Below are 11,516 nucleotides of genomic sequence, written 5' to 3'. Positions count from 1 at the left end.
TGAATCATTCATCAAAGAAGCACAAGTTTGAAGGTGTCATTCTAAGCACATAGAAAGTTTCAGTTTTATGGATCTAATGCCCCCTGGTGGTCATTACTCATCAATTCATTGCAGCGTCACAATTCCACACTCATTCATAGTAGCACCAGCCATTTATTCTTAGTGCCCCACTAGTAAATAAAACATAGGCATTTGTATTTTCGGTAACACTTTCTATGACTCCAAAATGCATAATGAATTATAGATGACTTCATAACATTATAAAGCAGCATAAGCCTCCATAATGACTCATGATGTCATAACACAATATCACATCGTACAACCTATTTTGCATGAAAGATGATAAGTTCTTCAACATCATGGTGCTTTCTGTAACTATAATGGATGGAGTGCGGTTATGATATGCCATAATAACGTCTTTATGACAACTCCTTGTCTGCTTCATGTAAAGTAAGGGTGTAAATATCAATATGTTTATAGGTAGGTATAACCATGTTTTGTTAAGGTTTTAGGACATTATAAATGGAAATTTCTGCTTCAAGTAACCAAACGGGGCGCCAGCCTACTCAGGGCCATGCATGTCGGAGATAGGGATGGTGGGACGATATGAAAATTACATGTCACGATTATTTTGGCAAAAATAATTGCGATTAACGCAAAAATATGCTTAAAACTTAAAATGCCACTTATGTTAACCACTTTAACCCCAGCATCCCTATTCGGGGAACGGATGCCAAAAATAACCGAATGTGTTGTGAGCTTGTAGATCTGCTATTTTTGGCAAATTGATTTGTGTATAGTGAAATAAGAGATTACCAAATGCAAATGTAGAGGGTTTAAGTGGTACTGAATTTGCAGCTCAACAAAAGCGAATTCATCCTAGTGTATGACAGAGGACAATTTCACGATAAATTTAAATCTCTGCAATACGATTATTGTGAGTAGTTTTTTTATCACGATAAACGATAACGATTATCGTCCCATGCCTAGTCAGAAACAATGCAAATCGTTGATGCAGTCTATTATGTCAGCATCATAGACTGGCTACATGATACCACATCGTTATTAGACCCTATATTTTCTCTAACATCACATTGCATCATCCCCAATCTATCGTCCTCAAATCTCTGTGTGTACGTCTGTCTGAGCGCAATAATGCCCAAATATGGAGATGACTGACGTCATATTGATGTCGTCACCTGTGAATGACGATCCCCTTTGACTTCCATTTAAAATGAAAGTAGTATTCACAAATAATTTAGCACTGATCACTCCAGTAGTTTGTGAGACTAGCTCCGGACGAACATACACTACAGACAGACCCTCATATTCTCTTCCAGACCCACACTGTAAGAATGTGTTAGATTGTATGTATTTTATATATAGAAAGACATCCTCACTTGACTTGAAGCAGACAAAATAGTCATACCTACCCATAAACACATCAAGAGATAAAAACACCCGTACTTGAAGCAGACATTGAGCTCCCATTTGGCATGCCAGAACCACTATCCATTAGGATTAAAGGTAGTACCATGATGTTCATAGACTTCATCATCTTTAATGCAAAAATATTGGTTATATATATGAGCAATTGTGATACCTGACTTATTTATGTCTTACAAAAATTGTAAGTAGTTCAACGTAAGTTGAGTTAAGACATCGTGAGGCACTTATGAAGGCTTATAAAAACCCTTATAATGCATTATGCATGTGTTATAATGTAGTATGAATGTATCTATAATGCATGATAGATAAATGCTTAAAAGTATTAGCATATTGGTAGATGATCGCTTCATTAATATACAGTTGTACATTTTAATGACTTTCTAGTGAGATACTAACACTTTTCCAATACTTAATTTCACTATTCAGATTTCTATTTTTTACATGTAGCTATTTATAAACTTGTAATTTATGCAAATTACTACAGTTGTAGAAGCAATTTTAATGTGGTATACAACTACTACTACTATACTCCTGCAAATCAAACATCTCTTTATTGAATCTTATAGAATTATGCATATGTTTAATCAACTGTGATCTTATTAATCCTACTAGAATCTTGACTTGTTACTATTCCAATGACCAAGTTGTGACTAGCGATATTGAAATACAAAGTTACAGTGCATATTTTCACTATTAAATATGACATTGGAGTGTTTCATTAAGGACAGTCTTTAACATGAATTAATACTATAATTTCATTAGCCAGCCATTAGCCAATTGTTTTATATTCAAATGGCTCAGTCTTGAAACAGTATTAGTTTATATTCAACTGGTAACAATGGAATACAATAAAGTAAAATAAAAACTACAATAAAACTAGAGCGATAAACAGGGAAGTAGTAATTCAACATAGCTAGTTTCTATTAATACTAAATGGTCAGTAAGATTGTACTACTTACAAGTTCAATATGTCTTAAATTGCTTTGCACCACTGGGATTCAATGTCAAAGCCTTTATAACGCTCAATTCTTTAAAACAGAAAAGTTACAAGGATTATTACAATGGCCTGTAATATTATTCCAGTTTCCTATGACACTAAGTTACAACACATTAATTCACGACTTCATCATCTTCAACAGGTTCCACATTCATTTTGTGCCATACAAAATAATTAATTTATTTTCTTTCAGTCCACTATCAAGTTATTTTTTATGTTTATTTTTTTTTCTTAGTGCATCCCCAAACATATAAAGCATTTATAATATAAAATGGTGTGAAAATAGTCTTTGTTTATAGAATACGATGACATCTCTTGACAACTTGGTTTGTACAGTACATCACATCACTCAACGTCTTGTGACGGTGATGTTGCTTTATGTGCAAGAGGAGGAGGATGCCATGAGTTCACTTGGTCACGGCTGCATCAAGCCAGGCCAGCACCTCCTGAAGTCCCTGACCAGAGCGCGCACTGAGTTCCAGCGTTGCGATTGGCTGCGTAGCAGATGCGACGATGTCGTCCATTCTGAACAATGACTTCACCTCTACCAAACTCATTGTGCAAGGCAGATCCCTGGGAAAATGGCGGGAAGAACAACAGGATGAATGACGGAGCACTGTTCTCTCTCTGAGAGCCTGAACATAATTATGTTTGCTGTATATCAGTGGTTCTCAAAGTGGGGTCCAGGGACCTTCAGGGTTCTTTGAGGGGGTTCTAAATGGCAGTGGTGTAAAGTAACTAAGTACATTTACTTAAGTACTGTACTTAAGTACAATTCTGAGGTATTTGTACTTTACTTGAGTATTTCCAATTTCCAATTATTTTACTTCTACTCCACTACATCTCAGAGGCAAATATTGTACTACAATTAATTGAAAACTTTAGTTACTAGTTACTTTTCAGATATAAATTATGATTTTAATGAAACATACATTACCACTTTAGCCCTATTTTATACCTAGGCTATTTGAAAATAGCAGATCTACAAGCTTACAACGCGTCGCATCGCGAAGCGTTGTGAGCTTATAGATCGGCTATTTTCAAATAGCCTAGGTATAAAATAGGGCTAAAGTGGTTAATGTATGTTTCATTAAAATCATAATTTATATCTGAAAAGTAACTAGTAACTAAAGTTTTTTTCAAATATTTTGTACTTTTACTTTTGGTACTTTAAGTACATTTTGATGCCAATACTTTTGTACTTTTACTCAAGTAAATTTTCGAATTCTGGACTTTTACTTGTAACGGAGTATTTTTATAATGCAGTATTGGTACTTTTACTTAAGTAAAGACTTTGAGTACTTTTTCCACCACTGCTAAATGGACGCTTCAAGGTCTGTAACTCTGAAACTCAGAGTTATGGGGGTCGGATCCTTGAAATTAAAAGGTTTGAGAACCACTGCTATATATTATGTCCTGTCTCTGAGATCTAGTAAGTATACAGAGTGCATTAAAATGTCAGTGTTAATATGTGTTATTATGGTAGCTTCACCTTTTATTGAATAAAACAAGAACGGAGGCAGTCTGCAGAGGCTCAGCGGAGAGAACAGACAGCAGCTGGATGCAGGAGGAAGATACCTGCGATATGTTGGCCGAGTCCACCATGAACTATATGTAAAAAAAACATACAGTACGTATATTCATCTGTTAATCAATGTAGCATCATGTCAGCAACGGAAACACAACACAACTGATCCCTCCAACAGGCGTTAATTTCCCATGTTATGTGTGGCTTAGTGTTAATTCAGAAGTGTGATTCTGAAAGAGACGTGGTATGCTACAGCATTGGTTCTCAAAGTGGGGTCTGGGGACCCCCAGGGGTACTTGGGGGGGTTCCAGGGGGTCCCCAGCAAAATGTGTTAATATAGCATCACAATAATTTTAACCTTTTATACTTTGGCTATTCAAAAATAGCAGATCTACAAGCTCATAGCGCGGCACCGAGTGCCGCGCTATGAGCTTGTAGATGTGCTATTTTTGAAAAATCGTGAACATTTGTGCAAACCTTGGGATATATATATATTTTTAAGACAACGTTTTTAACTCAAATATTTGCCTCTGGGGGTCCCTGGAACAAAATATTTGAGATGGGGGGTCCGCGGCCAAATTCATATAATTTTGGGGGTCCATGACATGAAAAAGTTTGAGAACCACTGTGCTACAGTTTAAGAACATACGATGACACAGGAGCAGTCATTGAAGTAACTGGGCCAGATGGGGCCCATACAGCCTCCTAGCTCTCTGACGGTCACCCTCTTCTTCTTCAGTGTCACGTCTGTCAGGTTGGTGCCCACCTATGTTAGAAGAGAGATATTCAGTGGTGTAACTAACTAAGTAAATAAATAAGTACATTTCCTTAAGTACTGTACTTAAGTACAATTTTTTAGGTATTTTCTACTTTCTTCAGTATTTACGATTTTCACTACTTTTACTTCTACCAGACTACATCACAGAGGAAAATATTGTACTCCACTGAACTTTCCACAACACTTTAGTTACTAGTTATTTTGTAGATTTTGAGTATTATTACAAAACATTCATTAACCACTTCAGCCTTATACTGTATATATTTTGGCCATTTGAAAATAGCCGATCTACAAGCTCACAATGCGTCTCGATGCGACGCATTGTGAGCTCGTAAATCTGCTATTTTTTTATACATTTTGAACTTGTGACATGAGAACTTTTACTTTTGGTACGTAAAGTATATTTTGATGCCAATACTTTTGTACTTTTACTCAAGGACATTTTGAATACAGGACATTGCAGTATTGATACTTTTAGTAAAACATGTGAGAACTTCTTCCATCACTGGAGATAGAGTTGAGAAACAATACAGTGCAATATGATAGTGAACATAAGAAAAGAAAAGTTCCTCCCATGATTCATTCGCTGTAGAACACCATACTTCTCTTTATTACTCACTGTAGGCAGAGTAACAGGCGGTTCTCCCAGTTCAGCTGACCCATCACCTGAGAGCTGTACACACAACCCGTTAAGAAGAATGACACATTTTTATATACTTATCTTCATACACAATTTCAGTTGAAGTTTGTACTCCCCTAGACCAACCTGCATTTATATTACCCTGTTGCTGTTATGTACAAAACCCTAAGGTGTACTGCATGGTGTATCCTGTACCATCATTACTAAATGCCAATCACCTTAATAAAAATAATATTTAAAAAAAGAAGAATGACACACACTGTGCAGTCAACAACAGTAACCACACATAATATAGTAAATCCATAAGTTGATCACCAGGCATTACTAGCTCTAGAATGGCAGATCACATGTATTCCACACAACAATCTTTGTAGATTTCAATAGTCCACAGACCGCACAAAGGATATTATGTAGACGCTTTAACAATAGAGTTTTTCCAACACCTGTCGCTCCAAGCAACAGACACATTTCATTGCTTTTCCCAAACAAAACACGTGCTATTATATCATACAGTAGATCATCACAGCAATCGAGCTAATGAGCTAGCAACGAGCCCTGAGAGCTAGAAGTGGCCTGTCTGGTACCATGGCAACGCGACACTCCTATGACAGTCTCCCCGAACTGTGATAGGACAAAAATACACCAATCATCCAGTTGCTGATTGTCGATTGGTTAGTACCTAGTGTTGCCATGTCCGCTTATTATAAGCGACGTTGTGCTTGCTTTTTTCCTTGTAATATTGAACAAAATATGGTAGTTGCGGGTTGTGTTTTTTTTTGTGGCTTGTTTCTAAAGTGTAGTTGCTTGGGCTTGCTTCCAAATGTTGTTTAAACCAGTGGTTCTCAAACATTTTCATGTCAAGGACCCCCACATTAACATTTGCCCACGGACCCCCGGTCTGAAAATATTATTTTGAAAATAGCAGATAGAACTACAAGCTCGAGCTTGTAGATTGAGCTTGTAGATCATGTAGATCGGCCATTTTCAAATATTCGATGCATAGGTTTAAAATGCTCACGTGGCCTAGTCGCTTCTTTTGGGCTTGTTTTCCTAGACCCGGTTGCTTATTTCTTTCACAAAATATGGCAACACTGTGACACACACACACAACCGGAACCAAAACACAACAACTCGCCATAAACCATAGCATAGCTACACTCCCATCCTCATGTAAACCAATCAACCTTTTGATTGATTGAACACTTTATTAACAGTTTGCAGATTGTACAGAGGTACGGTTTACAAAGATTGTTAAAAGGATAACACAACAAGCCCTAATAGGGTTGTTGTTTCCATTGTGGTCCCTGTCCTGTGTATTTAATTCATTACAACTCGAGTCCTACTGTTCACAGTAGGATTTACAGTGTTGGTAAACATTCTCCACCGGTTCTTGGAGAACTTGTACCACATCATATGGACGATGGAGGATAAGATCAAGAAGGAGCTGGGCACCTCCACGCTGAAGGCGACTGGGTACTCTGGGAGTGGATGCATCAGTGAAGGACACAGCTATAACACTGACCATGGCACTGTGTTTGTGAAGATAAACCACAAGAGTCAGGTTCATGTCACTGTTTTATGTCTTGTCTTCTGATTTAATGTCAGTTCGTCTGCGGTTTGGTGTCCCTCTCATCAGACCTACTCATTTAGCCTGGGATCAAGATCTAGATGTATTTGACCGATTTTGATATTTGCATATCTATGCAAAAATCTAAATCGATAAAATACTATGATAGTCTTGATCCAAGGCTACTACTACTCATTTTGCATACAAATGCGTTCCAAAGCAGAAGTTCTCAACCTTTTCCTGCCAAGGAAAAGGTTTGATAATTGATAATGTATTTGGTTGCGCACCCCCATCTGAAAACGCTTTCAAGATTTTTCAAAAATGTTCAAAAATAGCAGATGTACAAGCTCACAGTGCGGCACGAAGTGACACGCTTTGAGCTTGTTAATCTGCTGTTTTTGAATAGCCAACACTGAAATCTAAAATGACACAGATGCTTTCTGTTAATGAGTTAAATTAGTTAGCTCGACGGAATGACTGTTACATTATAATACAGAGTATTCAAGGATATGGATAATCTAAATGTTGAGAGCCGAAACAAATATTTTAATCGTGCAGCTACACATACAAACACAACGAAATGTATGATACACTTTATGCTACTGCTAATTTGCCCATTTTCGTATATTCAGGCCAAAGAGATGTTTGATGGCGAAATGGCCAGCTTGAACGCCATCATAAAGACAGAAACCATCAAGGTTCCTAAGCCTGTGAAGGTGATTGAGCTTGACACAGGAGGATCTGTGTTTGCGATGGAACATGTGGACATGAAAGGCCTCACCAAGTAAGATCTCTTTCATAGTATAATTGGTCTGATACTGTATATTGACATTTGTTATTAACATGACATTACACAGGATGCAGGTACTCAATATTTCTTCTGCATTGTTGCATACGTTTACTATATCTCCTCATACAGTATTAAGAGCTTTATATGTGTCTAGTACTACTCTATGTACAGTTTACAATAGTCTACTGTCTGAATGTATATTCTTACGTTAAGTTAACTTGTAGCATCAAGTGGGGTGGATTGTTGACTAATAAAAAGGCAGTAAATGAGGGGAATATATTTGATATTTTTCCCATCTTCAAACACTTCCCCATATACAGGTATTCAAAGGCGCTTGGAGAGCAGATGGCAAATCTGCATCTGCACAACAAGAGACAGTTTGACAAACAAATTGAAGAGCAACAGACAGTAGGTAATTCAACTCAATAATGACCTCACGTAATACCAACCACTGTAGGTAACTGTAAAATGGAAGAGAGATTTGGTGACTCATTCTAAATAACTTAACATACTTTACATGTTAGCCTGGTTAGTCTAGGTTTCCTTTACGTTTTATATAATATATAAATAATAAGTACTCAAAGTTGCTACATGGGAAGAGAAAAAAAGGAAGGAGGGAAGGGAGGGGGCTTCTCTGATGTGGATGGGGAGAGCATTCCAGAGGGAGGGGGCAGCCACAGAGAAGGCCCCGTCACCCAGTGGAGGTCACGGAGGACTGGTGTAATGTGGTCTCTGGAGTGGGTACTGGCGTGAGCAGGCGTGCAGCTGAGTTCATGCTTAATTTATGCTTAATGTGCACACAGGAAAAGGAGCTGAGCAGTCTGAGGTGGCCACCATTGAAAGATTTGGCTTCCATGTACCTACATGCTGTGGATCGATACCACAGGTAAATGATGGTATCACTGAACATTCTGTATACAGATCATGATGTCTGTCCGATGTTTTTCTCCTGAAAACAACAAATGATGGAGCTTGCACTAAAACGAAGTTCACCCACTTCTTTACACCTATACACCTGTAAACCTGTGATGTGGCAATCAAAGTAATTCTGATTCTGAAGATTTTAGACTGATTGGTCAAGTGGAATATTGCTGGTCCCCTTAAAGGACGACTTCACCCATTTTCAACTTGTTTTCATACAATTGGTCCTCACTAATGCTCATGATAACATGGTACCATTTTCTTCTACTTGGTCTGTGTCTCAGAGGAGCGTTGTGGACAGTTCAGAAACCCCTCTACCAGTGACATCATCGATGGGGAATCCAAGCTAATAGAAAACTGCAGGCTTACTATTCCTGGAAAGTTAGCGTGCTATAATGGAAGCCACTGTTCTCGCGTTAATAAACATTAAATAAAAATACAAAAATCTTCTTTGAAAAAAGAATCTGTCTATCGATGATGTCACTGGTAGACAGGTGTCCACAGCCCTCCTATGAGACACAGAGTGAGTAGATTTTTTTTACCATTTTATCTCGAATATTAGTGAGGACCATTTATATGAAGATAGGTTGAAAATGGGTGAAGTCGTCGTTTAATGGTCTGAGGTCATACTTGCTGCTTTAGTGATACAGGACAGATCTGCTATTTTCGCAGAATGTTCGCCTATTATGACATGCCCAGAATAGAGACGCTAGGGTTTTAAGTGGTTAAATGTTTCATTATTTTCATACCTTTCCAGGAAAATGAGTGGCAGGATGACTGGGTGACATTTTACTCCAGAAATAGACTGGAGCATCAGCTTAACTTAGTGGAGAAGTCTTATGGGGACAGAGAAGCCCGGGAGTTATGGACTCTGCTGCAGGTAACCTTCTCCCTCAGAACATAATGAAACGTGTACATCAGTGGTCGAAGAAGTACTCCGCTCATTGACTCAAGTAAAAGTAGCAATACCACAGTGTAAAAACATACTTAAGTCATAGTAAACATTATTACCATCGACATGAAGTAGCAAAAGTAAAAGTAGACATTATGCAGAATCCCCATTTCAGAATTATATATCATGTAATTGTACTAACATTACTCATCATTAATGTGTTAATCACTTTTAATGTTGCAGCTGGTAAAGGTGGAGCACATTTTAATGACTACTGGGTAGCGTAATCTATAAAAAATACAGTACATTATTTCCCTCTGAAATGTAGTCGAATAGAAGTATAAAGTAGCATGAAATGGGAATACTCAGTACTAAGTATCTCTAAAATGTGCTGTCCTTAAATACAGTACTTAGGTAAATGCGCTCAATTACATTCTACCACTGTTGTACACACAGTACATCTCTTTAGTACTAATGGACAGATAAACTGGCAATTCTATTCATATGCTCTCCTGTCTCTTGTGTTGACCTGCTGTTTACAGCCTAAGATCCCTCAGATGTTTGCAGATTTGGAGGTGGTTCCTGCCCTTCTTCATGGAGACCTGTGGGGAGGCAACGTGGCAGAATGCTCCGAGGGCCCTGTCATCTTTGACCCAGCTTCATTCTATGGCCACTCAGAGTACGAGCTGGCCATCGCAGGGATGTTCGGTGGTTTCAACGGCTCCTTCTACTCTGCCTACCATGACAAGATTCCCAAGGCACCGGGATTCGCGACGAGAAATCAGCTTTACCAGCTCTTCCACTACCTGAATCACTGGAATCACTTCGGTGGAGGCTACAGAGGCTCCTCGATAAGGATTATGAAGGACCTCGTGAAATGAGTTCACAGTCACACTTATCCCGATTGAAAGAAGTCTAGTTTAAACCTCTAATATCCAAAAGCTTTAGTCTTAAACTCATGTCAAATAGTAACAGAAACCAATTTCTTAAACATCACTGCTAAATGCTTCGAGGTTGAGCATATTCTGATGTCATGTTATGTTTTGAAGATATTCCAGCACTGAAAAAAGGTAGTCAGAAATCATTCCATTTCTCAACACACAGACATGGCATCCCCATTCCCCCTCCTGACTTATAAACTATAATTATAATTATTTATTGGAATTAAATATTATTCCATAGATTTCTTTATTTTAGTCTGCTGATTGACTATGTATGTATGAAACTGAACATGCAGATACTGCAACACGTTTATAACTTTTTTTTAAAAACTTGGTTATGATGTCTAACACCTTGCACACTATGTTTTTATTGATCTGTGTAATTTAACAATACATTCATTACCTGTTTAGGCAGATTGATCAATTGCTTTGATTGCCACTGGTTATCCAAATAAAACCAATATCCCAATTTGTTTCAGATCTCTATCAGAAAAAAAGATCTTTTGTTGACTTTTTTGATTACTTTAGTTGTCATTCTTTCACTGCCTCTAAAATACAACCCAGGTAGGTAATTTCCTCTTTTCTTGTGATAACATTGTCACTCACTTTTACTGTGAAGCCATCTGCCATGCAGAGGTTTATTTTGGACCCAAAGAGAATGGATTCACTTTCACGCAGGTGTAATGATAGTTTGTTATCAGCGAGCCAGGTGCAGATTTTACAGAGTTCAGAGTTAAGGTTTTTTTCGACCTGCAATTTGTCCTAGTCCGAGACCAGTAGAGTCGAGTCATACTCGAACAAGAACAAATTGCAATCACAAGCTGATGCCATGTCGTTTACATATATTAGGAACAGTAAAGGCCCTAGTATGCTTCCTTGTGGAACGCCACAGCTCACTGGGAGGAGGGGGGGGGGACAGGGTTCCATTCACCTCCACCACCTGTACTCTCCCCTCCAGATAGGATTGCATCCAGTTCACTGATGTGCTATCAAATAATTGCTTTTAGCTTATC

The 11,516-nt window shown here is 38.0% G+C and overlaps 2 protein-coding genes across 2 annotated transcripts; one reads left to right on the top strand and one right to left on the bottom strand.

Annotated features, from left to right (window-relative positions):
• Positions 1-134: 134 nt before the first annotated feature.
• On the bottom strand, positions 135-5,947 carry arl16 (ADP-ribosylation factor-like 16). The gene is made up of 5 exons (XM_080448011.1): positions 5,791-5,947; positions 5,372-5,418; positions 4,624-4,740; positions 3,939-4,054; positions 135-3,019 (listed from the first exon to the last, which is right to left on the bottom strand). The coding sequence occupies exons 1-5, from the start codon at positions 5,858-5,860 to the stop codon at positions 2,854-2,856; spliced, it is 516 nt and encodes a 171-aa protein (XP_080304137.1). The 5' UTR covers positions 5,861-5,947; the 3' UTR covers positions 135-2,853.
• A 561-nt stretch (positions 5,948-6,508) lies between these two features.
• Positions 6,509-10,964, top strand: fn3krp (fructosamine 3 kinase related protein). Its single transcript, XM_080446434.1, has 6 exons — positions 6,509-6,953; positions 7,592-7,743; positions 8,070-8,161; positions 8,553-8,635; positions 9,428-9,550; positions 10,105-10,964. The coding sequence occupies exons 1-6, from the start codon at positions 6,813-6,815 to the stop codon at positions 10,441-10,443; spliced, it is 930 nt and encodes a 309-aa protein (XP_080302560.1). The 5' UTR covers positions 6,509-6,812; the 3' UTR covers positions 10,444-10,964.
• The last annotated feature ends 552 nt before the right edge of the window (positions 10,965-11,516 follow it).

The sequence above is a fragment of the Gymnoscopelus braueri genome, assembly GCF_963280865.1.
Source record: "Gymnoscopelus braueri genome assembly, chromosome: 13".
NCBI lineage: Eukaryota > Metazoa > Chordata > Actinopteri > Myctophiformes > Myctophidae > Gymnoscopelus > Gymnoscopelus braueri.
Note: the sequence above shows the minus strand (reverse complement) of the source record. Positions and strands in the feature narration are given on the sequence as shown.

Excerpts from the sequence above, each read along its gene's own strand:
- arl16 (XM_080448011.1), bottom strand. The coding sequence starts at position 5,860 with ATGTGTCTGTTGCTTGGAGCGACAGGTGTTGGAAAAACTCTATTGTTA. Across the intron at positions 5,419-5,790 it reads GCGTCTACATAATATCCTTT|GTGATGGGTCAGCTGAACTG; the intron begins GTGCGGTCTGTG and ends TACAGCTCTCAG. Across the intron at positions 4,741-5,371 it reads CGCCTGTTACTCTGCCTACA|GTGGGCACCAACCTGACAGA; the intron begins GTGAGTAATAAA and ends CTTCTAACATAG.
- fn3krp (XM_080446434.1), top strand. The coding sequence starts at position 6,813 with ATGGAGGATAAGATCAAGAAGGAGCTGGGCACCTCCACGCTGAAGGCG. Across the intron at positions 6,954-7,591 it reads AGATAAACCACAAGAGTCAG|GCCAAAGAGATGTTTGATGG; the intron begins GTTCATGTCACT and ends TCGTATATTCAG. Across the intron at positions 8,636-9,427 it reads GCTGTGGATCGATACCACAG|GAAAATGAGTGGCAGGATGA; the intron begins GTAAATGATGGT and ends ATACCTTTCCAG.